The sequence below is a fragment of the Schistocerca piceifrons genome, chromosome X (assembly GCF_021461385.2).
Source record: "Schistocerca piceifrons isolate TAMUIC-IGC-003096 chromosome X, iqSchPice1.1, whole genome shotgun sequence".
Classification (NCBI taxonomy): Eukaryota; Metazoa; Arthropoda; class Insecta; order Orthoptera; family Acrididae; genus Schistocerca; species Schistocerca piceifrons.
Genome location: NC_060149.1, coordinates 587,794,945 through 587,814,884, shown reverse-complemented (window position 1 = coordinate 587,814,884; position 19,940 = coordinate 587,794,945). Strand labels below are relative to the sequence as shown.

Genomic DNA, 19,940 nt, shown 5'->3' with positions numbered 1-19,940 from the left:
CTAGTGATCTTTGGTTTTTTATATGGCTGTTTAATGTACTGTCTGTTTAGCTTCTGCAGACAGCTACGTTCAAATGATGACACTAATTTATCATGGAATAGATTAAATTTTATGTTAGCATTTGTTCTTTATAAATATTGTCCCAGGTCGTTTCTTGAAGACTATTCTTAAAAACATTTGTCCTGGAGTCATTAATATTATTCTAATTGATACCTACTGCGGAGTCTCCCTACTGTAATGCTCTATCTTATTTATACTAACTAAGTGTGCATCATGATCAGAGAGATCATTTGTTGCTGGATTAACAGTTATTTTCTTGGTCTAAGCTTCACTAAAGGAAACAGTATCAGTTAGGGTGCTACTGGTTTTATCCACCTGTATTGGAAAGTTAATTACCGAGATCAAATTGTAGGATCCAAATAAGGTTTCCAGATGATTTTTCCTATCAGAATCCTTAAGAAAATCTACAACAGTGTCACCACAGATTTTTAACTGCTTGCTGCTGTCTGGCAGTAACATATTAACGAAACCCAAATTATTCATAAACAGTTCAAAATTCCCAGTAGGGACCCATATATAGTTACAATTAAAAGTGAACTATTTTTCAGTATTAATTCAAAATCACACATTACTATGTGCTGATCACTACAAAATCTACTTGTCTCAATATTTTTGAACTAGTGAATTGCCTTAATATATGTAACAGCTCTTCCTTTTTCTGTATTAGTACTGGATGAGTAAGCTGTTAGAGCGTAATCTTTTACATGTAGCTTATCTAACCCCATGGTTATGTGGTGCTCAGGCAGGCAAAGGATGTCTACCTTTTCAGAGCTCTCTGAATTTTCAAAACAGACAAGGAACTCTTCTACCTTATAACTCAATCCTGTAATATTTTGATGAAGTAAGCAAACTCCAATTTTCTGTCAATTATTTAGCATTTCACGGAGCTCTTCTGTTATTTGATTTCTTTCAAAACAGGGTGCCTGAACCCTGATTCTAGCCTAAAAAAGGTACCTCTCTGACATACATAAACACAAGGATCTTGCTTTGGGTGACGGCAACCACCTGTACATTTTCTGCAAGAAGCTCAGCCAATCTATCATTCATTCTCCTATTCAGGTGCCAGCCATGCCTAGTATATCCCCACCTCCCAATTGTTACAACAGGAATTGCACTCATATAAGATATCATTTCAGTTAGCAGCAATCTGCTCAACTCGCCAAGTCACCCACAGTGCTGTAATTACTGTCCTTAGTCAGGTTGTTCCTTGCTCCTAGGTACTGCCCTTAGCCAGGCTGTTCCTTGCTCCATCTACTACAATATCCCGATCCTCTTTGACAAAAGCTTTGCACAAACTCCCTATGGCCTCTGTCACCTGCCTAAGGCCAGCAACACTTGACCTGGTACCCTGTTACTAATTTGTTCTGGACCATCTGGCCCTACACCCCTCCCAAGGCTACTACCTAGCAGCAAGACTCTTCTTCCTACTCTCTTTTGATACTGACCTACACTTAGCTTCTTTGAGGCAAGAACACTCTCTACATCATGAACAGCTTGGGACATACCATACTGGATTTTGTTGTTTCCAGCTGAAGCCCATACTTGGTGGGTTTCCTGTTATAACTTACGTCCTATGAATATATGGCATTTTCTGTCACCAGCACATTGAGGAACTCTTCAAAATGCATCATTATTGTTAGTTAGTTACATGTTCCATTGATCAATCTCATGGTAACCGTTATGATGCAGAATATGTCAAATGCATACAAAATGCCTGCATGAATCAAGGTTCCTTTTTTCTTTCTTAAGCTTAAAATTTTTATTACATAACCCTTTTCCTTAAATGGCACAAAATGGATATATTATACCTATAGATTTATTTATTCCTATTCAAGAATTCATCTATGGTACAGCACGAGTTGTCAAGGACATATGATTTCAATTTATTTTTGAAACTATTATTGAATCTGACAGACTTTTTATTACATCTGGTAATTTATCAAACAGTTTTACTACAGCATATTTTATTCCTTTCTGTTCAAAAGATAGGTTAAGTAGAGGATAGTAAGTATACTGTGAGGCTGTTGTAAGAATTCCAAACCCTTTAAACAGATGCCTAAAAGATGTGCAACTATGAGCCCCACACATTATTCTAAACATTTTCTTTTGAGCAGTGAATACTTTTTGCCTACGTGTTGAGTTACCCCAAAATATTATTCCATTTGACATCAGAGAGTGGAAGTATGCAAAGTGCAAAGTATGCTAGCTTGCCCACCCGGTTAGTCGTGCAGTCTAACGCACTGCTATACGGACGGGAAGGCATGCCTGTCCCCAGCAAAAATCCGCCCGGCAGATTAGTGTGAAGGTCCGGTGCGCCGGCCAGTCTGTGGATGGTTTTTGAGGTGGTCTTGCATCTGCCTCAGCGAATGCGGGCTGGTTCCCCTTATTCCACCTCAGTTACACTATACCAGCGATTTCTACGCAAACACTTTCTCCGCGTATGCATTCATAATTACGCTACCGTACAAACATTAGGGTTACACTCATCTGGTGTGAGACAATCCTGGGGGGTGTGGGGTCCACTGGGGGCTGAACCGCACACCAATAACCCTGGGTTCAGTGTGGGGCAGTGGTGGGGTGAGTGGACTGCTGTAGCCTGTTGTGGGGATGTGTACCACTGTGGGCTGTAGTGGGGACGAAGCCTCTCCATCATTTCTAGGTCCCCAGTTCAATACAATACAATACAATACAATACAGTACAATGCTAACTTACTAATTTCTATATCCTCAAAATTGGCAATTATTCTGATTGCAAAAGTTGCTGAACCTAGTCACTTGAGAAGATCCAAAATATGAATTTTCCAATTAACCCTTTAACTGCTCTGGACGTGCTAACATGCGTGCCTTTGTACCTGTCCCTGCATGCTCTGAACGTGTTTATGTGCCCCACCAGTCCTACCTGGTACTCTGAATGTGTGTACGTGTTGAGATTCTCATCTATCTGTATACCCAAAAACTTAGTATGCTCTACCATGGCTACTGACTTCTGTTGATATGTTATATTTACTGAAGGACCTGCACTCATTGTAGCAGAAAATTGGATGTACTGTTGACTTTTCAAAGTTAAGAGAAAGCCCATTCCCAGAAAACCAATTAAAAACTTTTCCAAAGACATTATTTGTATCATTTTCTATTGGAGTTTCTTTCATTGGCTTAATAATGATGCTTGTATCATCAGTAAACAGTGTCAGTTTAGCTTCTTATTTCAGATAAGAAGGGAAGTCATTCAAGTATATCAAGAACAGAATGGGACGCATGATGGAACCCTGTAGAGCACCTAATGTAATTTCACCCCTGTCAGATGAAGTGGCAAACTTCCTCAAATCACTTAAACCACATAAAGGAACTTTTTGCTTCCCTTTCTGTAGATATGACTTAAACCACTCATTTGCTGTTCCATTTATACCATAGAAATGTAATTTCTGTTATATAATGTCATGGTTCACACAATCAAATGCTTTGGATAAGTCACAGAAAATTCCTATTGGTGACATTTCACTATTTAAAGACTCTATTATGTGGGCAGTGGAATTGGATTTGCTGTCTCAGTGGAACAGCATTTTTGAAATCCTAACTGTGATTTAGTAAGTATCCCATTACTGTTGAGATGGCTAACCACTCTTGGGTACATTACTTTCTCGACGATTTTTGAAAATGCTGTAAGCAAGGATACTGGCTGGTAATTATCGGCATCTGTGGCACCCCTTTTTTGCGGAGAGGCTTGACAATGCATATTTTAACATATCTGGGAATATATCTTGAATTATTGATGCATTCCATATGTGACTCACAACATCAGTTGTAACTGCTCCACCTTGTTTTATTATCTTGTTAGAGATGTCATCTACCCCAATAGAACATTTATTTTCCAAACATTTAATGACTGTTAGGTGAAAATTAATCTGACTTAAGATTTCTCAAAACTGACTCTTCCATGTACTGCTTGGCTTTTTCTTTTGAACTATTCTCATCAATTTTTTCACCTACACTTAAGAAATTGTTGTTAAATACATTAGCCACTTGTGTACTGTTGGTTAAGATGGTCTCATTCCCTTTAAAAGTAACACTACCTACCCCATTGGTTACTTTTCCTGTCGCCCTTCTATCAACATTTGATTTTATTGCTTGGGTTGTTAATTTCATCTCTAACATACATATTTATTGATTTTGTAACAACTTTTCTCAGTAGGTTACAATAATTTTTATAGTGTAAAATTACTTATGGGTCTTTGTTAATTCTTGCTGTCTCATACAGTTTTCTTTTTATTTCTGAAGAAACTGTAATACCTGCTGTAACCCAAGGTTTCTGTGAAAACGGTTTTGTGTTGCATTTAGTAAATTTTTATAAATTTATTAAGAAATATGTTGCATTTATCATTAGCATTTGGCTCACTATATACATCTGCCCACTTAACATTTCTTAAACTTTCTCTGAAGTGCTCTGTAGATACCAGGTTGAGCGACCTTACACTTTTACTTAATGGTTTCTTAACTGTACACCCTGCTAGGTTTTGTAAGTTAATCAATTGTGCATCATGGTCTGATAATCCATTTATCACAAGGAAAGCACGTATTAGTTTTACATCCTCTTGCTGTACGAATACATTATCTATTAGAGTACTACAGTCTTGAGCTATACGTGTAGGGAAATTGATCACTGATTCTAAGTTATATGTCATTAATAACACTTCTAGTTCACTTTTCCTATCAGAATTGCTTAGGAAGTTTACACTGAAATCACCACAGGTTAATAACTTCTTTTTGTCTGACAGACAGCATAACAGGGAGTCAAACTTTTTTATGAATATCTCCCAATCTCCTAATGAGGACCTGCACACTGTTGCTAACGTCAACACTACATTATCTAGATGTAGTTCACATGCACAAAATTCAAAGTGCTGATTGACACAAAGTTTGCTTGCTTCTACAGTTTTGTATTTATACCCTTGTTTTGCATAGATGGAAACTACACCTTTATCCATGCTAGATCTGCAAGTGTAAGATGCTAAATTATACCCATTTATACTGACACTTTCCATCCCCACAGTTATCTGGTGTTCAGACAGACAAAGTATATCGATCTCATTCTTATTTTTGAGATCATCTAAACACACTAACAACTTATCTACTTTATTTTTTATTCCCCTGATATTTTGCTGAAGTAAGTTGATACTTATCCATCATTTTGATTTGCAACTCCTTGTATTGGCCGTGTTTGCAGTTAAAATTGTTGGATGTGAGGTCCGCCAGTTATGCAAAAACACAGTTTTTCTCAGTACCCAAACATGTTCACATTGCAGAATAAATAAAAACGAAAACTCACTGATGATGGCACAGTGGTGCCAAAACATGTTTGGGTACTGAGAAAAACGGTGTTTTGCATAACTGGCGGAGCTCACATCCAACAATTTTAATTTGATACTATCCTTAGCTTTATCCCTATTTACTGTACATGAAGCTTCTTTTATTCTATTCTTCTAGATTGTTGTCTGTCTGGACTTTGCCTTTAACCTAAAAAAACTGTCTGCCTTCTCCCATTAACCACAGGGATCATCCCTTGTGTGACTTTGGCCCCCCGTACAATGTCTCAGTATGATTTATTGAATAAAATGATGGGGAAACATTGTACTGGCCGTTAAAGAATTTTCTTATTTGGTTATTCTTGTATCATAAGTTGTGTGTTATGAAGGTATACTGTTTCAAGGAAATGATGCATTGAAGAATCATCAATAATGCATTGTTCTTGGCATGATTTATTATAATTAAATGACAGTTAATAACATTAAAGCCTCCAAAAGATCATAACATAAAAGATGTGGTTGTGTGTTCCTGAAGTTCAAGCATAGTGAAATGGATAAAGCCACGGAGTTACGAAGTTATGTGTAGTGGCTTGCTATGTCCAACACTTTTTTTATTTACCTTCAGATTTCCTAAAAGGTTCTGGAACTTTCGTATTAATTTAATATAAGTGTGTTCTGTATAATATTCAATGTTACATAAATATATGTGAAGTTACTCTCAGGAGGTCATTCACTTCTGTGAACATGCCAACGAACATGGAGCAACAAACCACGAGATTGCTTTCTCATCACTGCCCGATTCACTTGCAATTCAGCATTTATTTTTTCATCCAAAAATGTTAATGCTGCAGTGAATAAATAATGTTTTGTTTGTTTTTTGCTTTATCTACTATTTGCAGCAGGATATTTTGCACTTTGTTGTTTCAGGCCTTTCCATTTTGCAGCTTCTATAAATTCTGCTACTGAACAGAATCAGTTATCAAGTAAGAATGACCATCGGGTTTTATTAAAAAGCAAGAATGATAAAAATAATTTCTGCTTATGTGGAAGAGTATTTCAAATTTTATGGCGCTACTTGAAATGGAACTTTCGTTAGTTGATGTTTACTGACTCGACATAGAACTTTCCTTTTTGCCTTATAACATGTTCATGGGTATTGAAGTTTGGATTTGTGTATACTACAGTCAGAACAACACAAGTAGCTGATGGACAAGACAGGAAATGAGCATTTTAATAGGGTTAACACAGGAATTTTACACCAATCCATTTTTGTAAACAAACTACACGATTTGGTTCTGTGTCTCATGTGGTTGGTTTAGTGTCTGAAGCCACATCACCATTAGGTGTGTCATAAATTACAGCTTCCTGCACCTATGAACAGATTGTAACGTTCAATCATTTCAATATTCTGTATAGCTTCCTTTGGCTGCAATGTAGTATTGAACCATGTTTTAACACAATCAGAGGAGTATTGGATGTTGTTAGGAGGGGAACAGTTCTATGTTACTTCCATCTATTTTAAAATTTGTTACTGGATATTATTAGTGATGCTGGCAGAGACCAGATGCCACCCCATCATGTCCAGAACATGTTAAATGGGGAGACAGGCCTGCTGACCATGTTGGCAAGGGAGCTGACAAGACACCCTTCAGATTTTTGCAATGAATCTCAACCTTGCATCAACTTTTCTTACCACTAGTTTTATTCGGTGATTACTCTGTCGGTCACTCCAGGTGGTTACTCCCAAATATTTTAGGGTTTTTACCGTTTCCAGTGCTTTGTTGGCCATAGTATAATGGAAGAGTAATACTTATTTTGCTTATTTATCCAGAATATAACACATTTATTTATGTTGTAGGTTCACTGCCAGCCCCGGGACCAAATGTCGATCCTTCGCAAGTCTTCTCACATTTTGCAACAACCTTCTAATGTTGTCACTTTCTGTTTACAACAGCATCATCTGCCAATGGTCTCACAGGGATTCCAACAGTACCCACCTAGTTGTTTAAATATTGTAAGCAGTAACAGCTCTGTAACACCCCCTTGGAATACTTCAAATATTAGTGTTAAGAACATGCTGAATTCCACTTGCTAGGAAGTCATAATGCAGTCTTAAAGTTAGTCCATTATTCTATAAGCTTCTTTTTAACTAGGTGAATCACAAGTCTTTGAAAAGCCAATGAGCATGATATCAACCAGGGTGCTATTATCTATTGCTCTCTGCATCTCAAGGATGAACAGAGCAAGCACAGTTTGTAGAAATCGACATGGGTTCTGCAAACAGTGATATTATCAGAGGGAAATTTCATTCTCCAGAAAAGGTCATAACATGTGAACATTAAACATATTCCATAATTCTACAAAAATGATCTACATCATTCCTATGACCATTCTTAGCAATAAGAATGACCTGTTCCTTTTTCTAATAACTTGAAATGCTTTGCTGCTACAGTACTCTACTACAAATTGCTGCTTGAAGGGTGTCAAGTTCTTTCACATAATTTATAAAGAACTGACTTTATGTACGGCCAAAACTCCTACGGACTTTTTTTTTTGTCACACCAGTCAATACAATTATGAACTCTAATTTACTGAATGCTTCTTGGATTGCTCTTCTTACATCCATCCTGGTGCCTCTTGCTTTTGATTGTCGACAATTGTGACTTGTTTTAAATATGCAACAAATCATTCTGCTTACATAAAAATTTTCTGCAACTATGTGTCTTTCTATCACTAACAACCTTACTAATACATGTATTAAAAAGTGTACTGTACTATACTTTTCAACTTTATCCTGTGATACTTCAAATATTCATCAATCAAGATCAATGTTTGATGTTCAACTGCTAAGATAAATTACAATGTGTTTCTCGTCACTTGCCACACAAAAATATTGTTGTACTTAAACATTTCTTGTTACATCTGTAGTCATTCATGCTATAATAGATTTATAGTCACCAATGCCCTCCTCCATGGTCAATGAAATGAATACTTTAAGTATGTTAGTTACTATGATGTCTAAGACATTGCTCATCCAAAAGCAGTTCTCCAACTAGCAACTTGAAATCTCCCCTATAAATGTAGCATTATCAGGAACTTTAGCCATGTTCTTCCAGTTTTCTCTGACACATTCTATCACTGTAAAGTAGGTAGTCCACAAAGCATCTGATTAGCATACTTAACCCACAATTGCCACTAACCTATACACAGTTTATTTCAAACTCAGAATCTAATAATCTGACTACATATGATCAAATTCTTTATGGCAATAAACACTCCTCCACAATGGCATCCAACCTATTCTTGTGATACTATTTTCAGGGACCTTACCATCCACATTGCTGCAGTTAACTAATACTACATTAACGTTTTCTGATATGGAAGGATGGACGTTCACTGTTTACAATATGGATGACCTACTCCCTTGTCTGATAACAACACCTAGTTCATCAACAAGCCATCACTCTCCAGTTACACCCCCCCCCCCCACTTTCCCCAATGGACAAAACACACCTAATCTACTACTTTACTACTTGAGCAGCCAGCCACTTTCTGTAAGTAGTGTACACTAGACCCATTTAAAGGGCTTTAAGATTGTCCACTCCATAGTGAATGTTAAAAAAAAAACTGCATCCGGGGTTGACCACCAGCAGAACCTTGTCAACATCTAACACAAGACCTCCCAGCAAACAAACTGAGACAGCCTTTCATCCTGACCCACCAACTATTTTCCTGAGGTACTCCATCACCCACTCAACACTGGACTTCCCAATGACCAACATCTCCAAACTCTGTACTTGTTCAGAATTTGCAGGAAGATTGACCACGACCCCAGCAGACAAAGCATCCACTGTATCAAAAAAACAAAAGTGTACAATGCAGTATAATCACTGACAGTAAGATTGCTTGTCTACTTTTCTGCAACTTGATAGCAGCAAACCCAAAAGTAGCCTCAATTTTTATTAAACTAGTTGAGGTCGGATGCACAGTGATGAGGTGCGAGAGAAAGCATGGCAAAGAGCACCAATGCTCACTCCTGAGTTTCCAGGAAATGATTCCCAATGTTCCTGTTGACACTATGGATGTACAAGGGTGTGCTGAAAAGTAATGCCCTCGAATTTTTTATGTGAAGACTCTTAAAACTTTTTAAATAAAAAAATTTACCAACATTCCACATCTTTATTCTTCATGTCTACCTATTTGCAGCCCTCTGCTGCTACAGGGCTCCAATTGCAGTGCGTAACACGCGGTGCTGAGAAACAGCGTGCTGTAATAGAGTTTCAAATTCGAAGAATTAATCCACAGATGGAGCACCTTCTCCTTCAGCATAATGCCAGATCATATGTGAACGTTGTGACATCAGCAACAATCTGTCACCTCGGATTCACTGTCAACAATCACCCTCTATACAGTCATGATTTGGCCCCATCTGATTTTCATCTATTTCTGAAACTTAAACAACACCTTCGAGAACTTCACTTTGATAATGATGAAGCAGTGCAAGCAGAGGTGTGGTGGTTTCTCTGTCAACGAAGTCAAACATTCTACAGTGATGGTAACAACAAACTAGTCTCTTGTTGGGAGAAATGTGTTCATCACCAGGGAGACTGTGTTGAGAAATAAATATGTAAACATGAAGAATAAAGATATAGAACCTTAATAACCTTTGTTTTAGTTAAAAAGCTTGAAGAGTTTTCATGTACAAAATTCTGTGGCATTACCTTTCGACACACCCTTGTAACATCAAATTTAATGTCTGCTGAAACTACCATGTGATCAGAATGATCACTCGTGCAACATAACAGTCCAGGTGTGAATATGTATGTCGCTGTTGGCCAGAAACATGACATATTATATTAACTTTAGCATGTCTACAATGAATAACGGCGCGCTTTCTGGTGCTCGGCCATGTAGTTGGCTCCATTTCACTGCATGATATTTTGATGACTGACCCATCCATCTTCTACATATACTGCAAACAATGTTATTACACCTACTAGCTGCCTGCACTTCAACCAGACCATGAAGCATTGTTGGTGTTGTGCCACTATTTATAGCCAATTTCAACTCCTGGCACTGTGATAATGTGCCTGAAGAGATCTGTGCTACAGTCATTGACATTTCCCTCAATTTTTTTCCAAGGATTCAGAATGTGGAATTCTCCTATGGAAGGAGAGCAGATCAAAGTTCTCCATTATATACGTTTACCACAGCAACAAATGACTGAGGTGATGTACAAAGTGGGCAGAGTTGCGAATGTCGTGCTCAAACTTCCCAGCATATTTGCTGACAGTGTGTGTGTGGTGTTATGCTAACTAGTATGTTAATGCACCAATATTACTAACTATAAGTCTTAAAGAATGCCTTCCTTGTGCATCTCAGGAAGCCTGTAAAGGTTGTGGTGGAATAGTCGTTCATGTTCTAACACCCTTAATGATGTTACATGACAAGCCTGATGTAGGTAATTTCTTTCAGAAGACTGAAAATCTTTTTGTTGTAGTCCATGAGCAACATCAACATCAGCGTTGTTCTTGTCAGATAACAAAATTATGTTCACTTTCTTCCTGCAGATTTTCAAATGCTACTCATTTTTTCCTGGCATCTACATCTACATTTACATTTATACTCCTCAAGCCACCCAGTGGTGTATAGCGGAGGGCACTTTACGTGCCACTGTCATTACCTCCCTTTCCTGTTCCAATCGCGTACGGTTCACGGGAAGAATGACTGCCGGAAAGCCTCCATGCGCGCTCGAATCTCTCTAATTTTACATTCGTGATCTCCTCGGGAGGTATAAGTAGGGGGAAGCAATATATTTGATACATCATCCAGAAACGAACCCTCTAAAAACCTGGACAGCAAGCTACACCACTAAGCAGAGCGCCTCTCTTGCAGAGTCCACCACTTGAGCCTGCTAAACATCTCCATAACTCTATCACACTTACCAAAAAACCTTGTGACGCAACGTGCCGCTCTTCTTTGGATCTTCTCCATCTCCTCTGTCAACCCTACCTGGTACGGATCCCACACTGATGAGCAATACTCAAGTATAGATCGAACGAGTGTTTTGTAAGCCACCTCCTTTGTTGATGGACTACATTTTCTAAGGACTCTCCCAATGAATCTCAACCTGGCACCCGCCTTACCAACAATTAATTTTATAATTATCATTCCACTTCAAATCATTCCACATGCATACTCTCAGATATTTTACAGAAGTAACTGCTACCAGTTGTATGTTCCACTATAACCATACAATAAAGGATCCTTCTTTCTATGTATTCACAATACATTACATTTGACTATGTTAAGGGTCAGTTGCCACTCCCTGCACCAAGTGCCTATCCGCTGCAGATCTTCCTGCATTTCGCTGCAATTTTCTAATGCTGCAACTTCTCTGTATACTACAGCATCATCCGCGAAAAGCTGCATGGAACTTCCGACACTATCTACTGGGTCATTTATATATATTGTGAAAAGCAATGGTCCCATAACACTCCCCTGTGGCACGCCAGAGGTTACTTTAACGTCTGTAGACGTCTCTCCCTTTGAGAACAACATGCTGAGTTCTGTTTGCTAAAAACTCTTCAATCCAGCCACACAGCTGGTCTGATATTCTGTAGGCTCTTACTTTATCAGGTGACAGTGCAGAACTGTATCGAACGCCTTCCGGAAGTCAAGGAAAATGGCATCTACCCGAGAGCCTGTATCTAATATTTTCTGGGTCTCATAAACAAATAAAGCGAATTGGGTCTCACACGATCGCTGTTTCCGGAATCCGTGTTGATTCCTACAGAGTAGATTCTGGGTTTCCAAAAATGACATGATACGCGAGCAAAAAACATGTTCTAAAATTCTACAACAGATCGATGTCAGACATATAGGTCTACAGTTTTGCGCATCTGCTCGACAACCCTTCTTGAAGACTGGGACTACCTGTGCTCTTTTCCAATCATTTGGAACCTTCCATTCCTCTAGAGACTTGCAGTACATGGCTGTTAGAAGGGGGGCAAGTTCTTTCACGTACTCTGTGTAGAATCGAATTGGTATCCCGTCAGGTCCAGTGGACTTTCCTCTGTTGAGTGATTTCAGTTGCTTTTCTATTCCTTGGACACTTATTTTGATGTCAGCCATTTTTTCGTTTGTGCGAGGATTTAGAGAAGGAACTGCAGTGCGATCTTCCTCTGTGAAACAGCTTTGGAAAAAGGTGTTTAGTATTTCAGCTTTGCGTGTGTGTCATCCTCTGTTTCAATGCCATCATCATCCCAGAGTGTCTGGATATGCTGTTTCGAGTCACTTACTGATTTAACGTAAGACAAGAACTTCCTAGGATTTTCTGTCAAGTCGGTACATAGAATTTTACTTTCGTATTCACTGAACGCTTCTCGCATAGCCTTCCTTACGGTAACTTTGACATCGTTTAGCTTTTGTTTGTCCGAGAGATTTTGGCTGCGTTTAAACTTGCAGTGAAGCTCTCTCTGCTTTTGCAGTAGTTTCCTAACTTTGTTGTTGAACCATGGTGGGTTTTTCCCATCCCTCACAGTTTTACTCGGCACATACCTGTCTAAAACGCATTTTAAGATTGCCTTGAACTTTTTCCATAAACACTCAACATTGTCAGTGTCGGAACAGAAATTTTCGTTTTGATCTGTTAGGTAGTCTGAAATCTGCCTTCTATTGCTCTTGCTAAACAGATAAACCTTCATCCCCTTTTTTATATTCCTATTTACTTCCATATTAAGAGATGCTGCAACAGCCTTATGATCACTGATTCCCTGGCACTGTTGGATCTAAGCACTGGCACTTTGGTAAGCTTCCCACAGGTTCAACAGCAGGCCTCTTCTGCTGCTTCCAGTGGGAATCAACTCTCTCTTGTACCAGTGCCAGGCTTGACACACAATGCTATTAGCTACTGGTGTGTTAATATCATGTTTGTTTTGGCAAATGTATGAACAACTTTTCATCTTGACACCTCGTTTGGAAGATCAGTGCACTATCCCACTTTTATATCTCCTCGCCATAGAGTCAAGTGATATGATGTCATTTCTCAGGTTCTATTGTCCAATGGTGTGTTTTTGCTTGTTCAGCCAGTTTGTTGATTACATTTTTCTGCACAGTATTTCAATATTCAACCCAATTGTCCACTTCACGTGATGCATTATTATGCACAGTTGCCACCTGGATGCCATCCAGACTGTGAATGTTGGTGATGTGCCACTATTTGTAGCAGAGTTTGACTCCTGATGACTGCTATGTCCTTCGATGCCGATTTTTTTTTTTTGAGCCCATGCTGTTACTCTGTGAATGGACATTCTCTCAGCAATCTCTAGCCCTGATGAGATGGCTAGAAAGCTCTTAGTAAACTGAATGCCAGATGTGAAACCTTGTTTAAACTGAAAGCATCATACTGGCTTATTAGTTTTACCATCACCTTTATTTTGACAAAATACTTAATTACACTGTCCTAGAGATTCAGCAGTTGCGCCACAATACTGGCCTCCTCATGTTTTATCATTAACTTAAGGCAGTGCTTCGCACCAGTGATTTGCCTGATTATTTAAGTCATGTGTGTTGCTGATGTTCCTTGCAATTCCCTCAACTTTTCTAATAGTTTTCCTCATATAAGACACACCACATTTGCACAGGATGCGGTACACACCCAGCTTTCGGACACTTAGATCACCTTTAACATTACAAGGAAGACATTTTACTTTTGTTGACGGTATTGTACGGAACTGGGAACCTAGAAATGATGGAGAGGCTTCATCCCCGCTGTAACCCTCAGAGGTTCACAACCCCCACAACAGGCTACAACAGTCCCCTCACCCCACCACCGCCCAATACCGAACCCAGGGTTATTGTGTGGTTCGGCCTCCAGTGGACCCCCCCCCCCCCCCCACCTCCCTCCCCCAGGAACGTCTCACACCAGACGAGTGTAACCCCAATGTTTGCGAGGTAGAGTAATTATGGTGTATGCATATGTGGAGGAAGTGTTTGCGCAGCCATCGCTGACATAGTGTAACTGGGCGGAATAAGGGTAACCAGCCTGCATTCACTGAGGCAGATGGAAAACCGCCCAGACTGGCCGGCATACCGGACCTCGACATTAATCCATCGGGTGGATTCGTGCCAGGGTCCAGCATGCCTTCCCGCCCGGAAAGCAGTGTGTTAGACCGCATGGCTAACCAGGCGGGCTTAGTTGATGGTAGTGAAATATACTGGATGCCATCTTTCTGGAAGAGTCTACCAATCTTTCCAGAGACTGGGCCAGCATAAGACAGATAAGAGATTCTGGGCTTCTCTTTTTCTTCCTCAGTCTCAACCTTTTCCTCAGGTGTCATTTATTTTGACTGCAATGCTGGCTTAATTTTTCGACTAGAGTACATGTTGCTTCAGAACAGTATTCATAAGTGTTTTAATTCTTCAACAAGTTTCTCTTTGTCCGACAGCATCTAAGGTCTATAAATCAGACACTTTAGCATGGAATTTCTTTGTGACAGACGACGATGGCTTGAGGCGTGGAAATGGAGGTCAGTGTGTGTAGGTTTCCTATATACACTGTGACCCAAGGATTCAACCATTCATCCACTAACTAACACATCACAGAAACGTCATTTGCCCTCTTTTTCATGTTACATAATAAATTTAACAGTAAGATGGAGAAAGTTCAAATGAGCAACAGATGTGCATCAAGGGACATATGGAACACAAGGAGCCAAACTCGTCTGTAAATAGTAGCATGACAAAAACAATACGTAATAGCCTGGTTGGCATCCAAATAATGAGCACTCATAATAACCAGCTCACAATACCTGAGGGAGACAACCAGATCAGTCACCAAAATTGTATGCAAAAAAGTGGGGACAACAATTCAGCTCAACACCCAAAACACATCATCAATTATTCACACCAAGAAAACCTGAAAAATCATGCCTACAATCCTGTTACTCAGTAAAATAAAATTTAGAAAAAAAAATGGACCATTATCTCATCAAGTAAAATACAATTGTTACAAGTCCACTCTTGCTTACACTCTACTCACTCTACTGGCAACCTCAGCCAACAATGTTTCAACTTTACATCTTTAGATGTGTTCATTTCCCACCACTGAAACACCCTTAATAAATAGGAGAATTATCTGTAGAGCTGGAGTCCCCATGTTGAACAGAACTCTTTATTTCACTTACCTCCACTGTCTTGAGCTGCCCTTTTTGCTTGTATGACTGGATTCTCATACTGTGTTCTCCTATTCACATGATCTATGTAGTAGGTACCATAATGGGGATCATCAATTTTCTCCCACCCATATGGCAGCTCATCATCGAGGCATTCTTCAAGTGATTTCTTTTGAAATTTAGACAGGCGAGGATCTAGCCAATGTGAAGTACCAGAGTTATGGCTAGAAACAACAAAAAATTTCATGCAGTGAGTCACTCTTACTGATTCTATAAATTATTTTAAAGGCCTTTTTTATGGATATGCGGAGTAATTTTAGACATGCCAGAGACAAATGATGTTGACAGACAACCGTTTATGTTATTAATGGCGACAAACATTACCCTAAAAGCTTAATTATGGCCTTCCTTATACCTAGCTTAATTATTAATCAATTCATGAAATGCAAGAAAACAGAGGAGTGCAAAACACAATAAAAATATTTTTAAATGTATTCTAGAACTACAAACCTGGGTTGACATACACTGCCTCACAAAAAAGGTGAAGCACCCCGAAAGGGAACAGGAAACAAAATGAAACTTCATGGGTTGAGAGGGTATGTGACGTTATTCCATGATTAAAAAATCCAGTCAGATTTACAAAGAACTGGCAGTATGAGCCCACTTATCAATATGATGTTGCACCACCTTTGGCCACAACTGTTGTAGCTTGTCCTTGATATCCTGGATTCTGGAACCAGGATGGAGTTGATGTCCAAGCAGGTACTATACATTCTATTGGGGGACAGATCTTTCTCCCCATAGGAGTATCTCAACATCACACAAACAGCTCAAAGAGACATGTGCCAAGTATTGATGAGCACTGTCCAGCTGAAAAATGGCACCAAGATACTGTGACGTAAAAGCTAACAGATGAGGATGCAGGATGCCTGTGACATACCACTGTGCATTCAGAGTTCCCTCAATCATTACCAGCTGTCATTTGTAGTCATCTCCAATGGCTTCCCATACCATGATGCCAGTATTAGCACTAATGTGCCTTCCTAAAATATTGAAAGAATGGGACCTCTCTCTGTAGGTCACCACCATACTCGTTGACTAAGGTTATCTGGGGCAGTGGAGAACTGTGATTCACTGCTGAACACAGTGTGACACCATTCATCAACAGTCCATGCTTCCCTGTCACAGCACCCTCCCAAACACAGCTGTTTGTGTTGGGGCGTTTCTTTCGTTTTGTTTTGTTTTAGGGTGCTAAAGCAACTAAAGTCATACGTGTCCATGTCAGAACAGAACACTAAGATAAAAAAGGAGTTAAAAGTGACATGTTAAGCCCTACTGATGGAAGAAAAGACAACTAAAAACAAGGACTTCCTCTTGGAGAAAGGTCCACAAAATATGCTGTAGAGACAACAGAGGTCCTGAACTAAAGAGCAAACATCCATTGCCATATCGCTATGACAGATAAAAAGTAAAACATGGTCAACAGCCCATGCATTGTTCACCAAAACAGCCGGCAACGCAGACGTAAAACATACAGTAGAACGTAGGTGGTTAAAAAAGGGCATTCAGTCATGACATGGTGAACCGTCAAAGGTTGATGACAATGAGCAAAAAGTCATGGCAGATCAGCACTTAACAAATGGTGACAGCTTAAAAGATAATGCCCAATATACTGCTTAGCTAAAATGATCTCCTTGTGGCGAGAGGTGGTCAGCCAAGCAGCTGTGAGAGGTTTAATTCCCTGGAGCTTGTTTCCATGAAGGGAAGGCCTGTGGTGATGCCAAAGTGACACCATCTGCTGACAAATGGCAACTTGTATATCAGCAGAAGGAATGGAAGAACTAGTGGGCCTTTGCAGCAGTGTTAGCAGCCTCATTTCCTACCAGACCAACGTGACCAGGGCCCCACATAAACATCACAGTGGCTCTCTTAAAAGTGGGCAACCAGAAGCTTTCTTGGACCCATTGCACTAAGGTTGGTTGGTTGGTTGGTTGGGGGAAGGAGACCAAACAGCGAGGTCATCAGTCTCATCGGATTAGGGAAGGACGGGGAAGGAAGTCGGCCGTGCCCTTTCAGAGGAACCATCCCGGCATTTGCCTGGAGCGATTTAGGGAAATCACGGAAAACCTAAATCAGGATGACCGGACGCGGGATTGAACCGTCGTCCTCCCGAATGCGAGTCCAGTGTGCTAACCACTGCGCCACCTCGCTCGGTATTGCACTAAGGGATGGACTGTGTACAGTGCACAGAGGCTCTGAAGGGCACTGAGAGAATCAGAGCAAATGACACAATTGAAAAGCCTGTGTTGCAAGAGGGACATGCCCATACTGGCAGTCAAAGGAGTCATCGAAGAAGGAGGCATAGAATGGGTGGACGGGCACAGCAGACAAACAGCATGTGTATCTGTTGAGGAGAACATCACATCGGTATGACAGCAGTAGTTCGGCAGCTTCTGCATACAGACTCTCAACCGGGCTAGTGTAAAAGGCACCAGTAGTCAAATGGATGCTACAATGGCAGCCTGTATTTAGTCAGCATAAGATGTATGGATGTGCAGATGCATAAACGAAACACCCATAGTCTAGTTTCGAACAGACAAGAGAACAGTACAAATGAAGGAGCGTAGTACGATCTGCTTCCCAGGAAGTACCACCTAGGACAAGCAGGACACTGAGGGACCGGTACAGTGGGTGGCCAGGTAAGACATGTGGGAACACAAAGTAAGTTTCATATCAAGCATGAGCCCAAGGAATTTTGTAGCTTCACCAAACAGAAGAGCAACAGGCCCAAGATGTAAAGACAATGGAAGAAACCCATTGTGATACCAGAAATTCATACAAACACTTTTGTCAGTGGTAAAGCGAACGCCATTGTCAATGCTCCACAAGTAAAGACGATTGAAACATCACTGAAGACGCCACTCATGGAGACAAGTAGATGAAGAACTACAATAAATTGCAAAATTGTTACAAAAAAAGAAGCTGGAGATGCCCAGCAGGAGACAGGGCACAACAGGGTTAATGGCAATAGCAACGAGGATGACGCTCATGACAGAGCCCTGGGGCACCCCGATCTCCTGGATAAAAGTATCTGACAAAGTAGAAACCACACAGCCCTTGAAAACTCTGTCTTTTAAAAATTATTGAAGAAAACCAGGCAGGCGGCCTGGAAGGCTCCAGGTGTAGAGTGTACAGAGGATACCAGTCCTCCAGCAGGTGCCGTAGGCTTTCTCCAGATCAAAAAACATGGTCACAGTCTGGTATTTCTGCAGAAAAACCATTCATGACATGGTTTGACAAAGTGACGAGATGGTCAACTGCAGAACGGCGCACCCACAATCCACATTATGTAATGCTTAGTAAATTGCGAGACTTGAGCCACTGTACCAGCTGGGCACGAATCATACATTCCACCACCTTGCAAACACAGCTGGTGAGAGAAATGGGGCAGTAGCTAGAAGGAAGCAGTTTGTACTTAGCGGGCTTCACTACAGGGATGACAGTGGCTTCACCCCAGCATCTGGGAAATGTGCCATCTGTACATATGTGATTGTACGTATGAAGCAGGAAGTGCTTGCCCCAACAGAAAGGCACTGCAACATCTGAATATGAACATTGTCCGGACTTGGTGTGGAAGATTGGGATGAACTGAGAGCATGATCTAGCTCCCACATAGTAAAGGAGGCATTGTAGGATTCACGATTCTGAGAGGAGAAGGGTATCGCACAAGCCTCCTCCACTCATTTCTGATGGAGGAAGGCAAAGTGCCACTGGGTGGAGTTCGAAATCTCCGCAAAATAGTGGCCAAAATGTTGGAGACAGCAATGGGGTCCACTATGACATCATTTTCTATGATCAGACCAGAAACTGGGAAATGGACCTTGTTCCCAGAGAGCCGTCTGAGGTTGACCCACATAATGGAATAGGGAGTGGAACTGTTAAAGGAACTAGTAACTGAAATCCAGCTAGCTTTTTTGCTATTCCAAGGAATGCGACAACACTGTGCACGCAACTGTTTACAACAAAAGTAGTTGTCCATTGTAGGATGACAGTGAAAAACGCAGGGAGTACGTCCCTGCATGTGAAATGCGTCACAGCAGGCCTCAGTCCACCAAGGGATTTGTTGGAGCATTAACAAATGGTAATTCGCTAGTCCGACTACTACTAGTGTCCAACCTATGGTGCGGATTGACATGGAATGTTGCAAGCAGTCGATTTTATTCTTAGATGGCAGGTGCAGACAAGGTGGATTAACAATGTGTTTGGTGCACCATATGGCAACCCTCCCTTGTGATGTTCAGACGTGGTCAACAGAGCTTTGACACAAGTATGACTGCTCTCGCGTTCCCATGCAGTCCAACAGGATATTGCACTATTCGACCAGCTGACCAAATGGAGACTCACA

The 19,940-nt window shown here is 40.4% G+C and overlaps 1 protein-coding gene across 2 annotated transcripts in view; it reads right to left on the bottom strand.

The window, feature by feature from the left end:
- Positions 1 to 19,940, bottom strand: part of LOC124723114 (membrane-associated guanylate kinase, WW and PDZ domain-containing protein 1) — a 394,868-nt gene that overhangs the window by 97,228 nt on the left and 277,700 nt on the right. For both annotated transcript variants that reach the window (XM_047248296.1, XM_047248298.1), the window contains exon 5: positions 15,548 to 15,759. In XM_047248296.1, the coding sequence (XP_047104252.1) occupies positions 15,548 to 15,759 (212 nt within the window). The remainder of the gene's footprint in view (positions 1 to 15,547; positions 15,760 to 19,940) is intronic.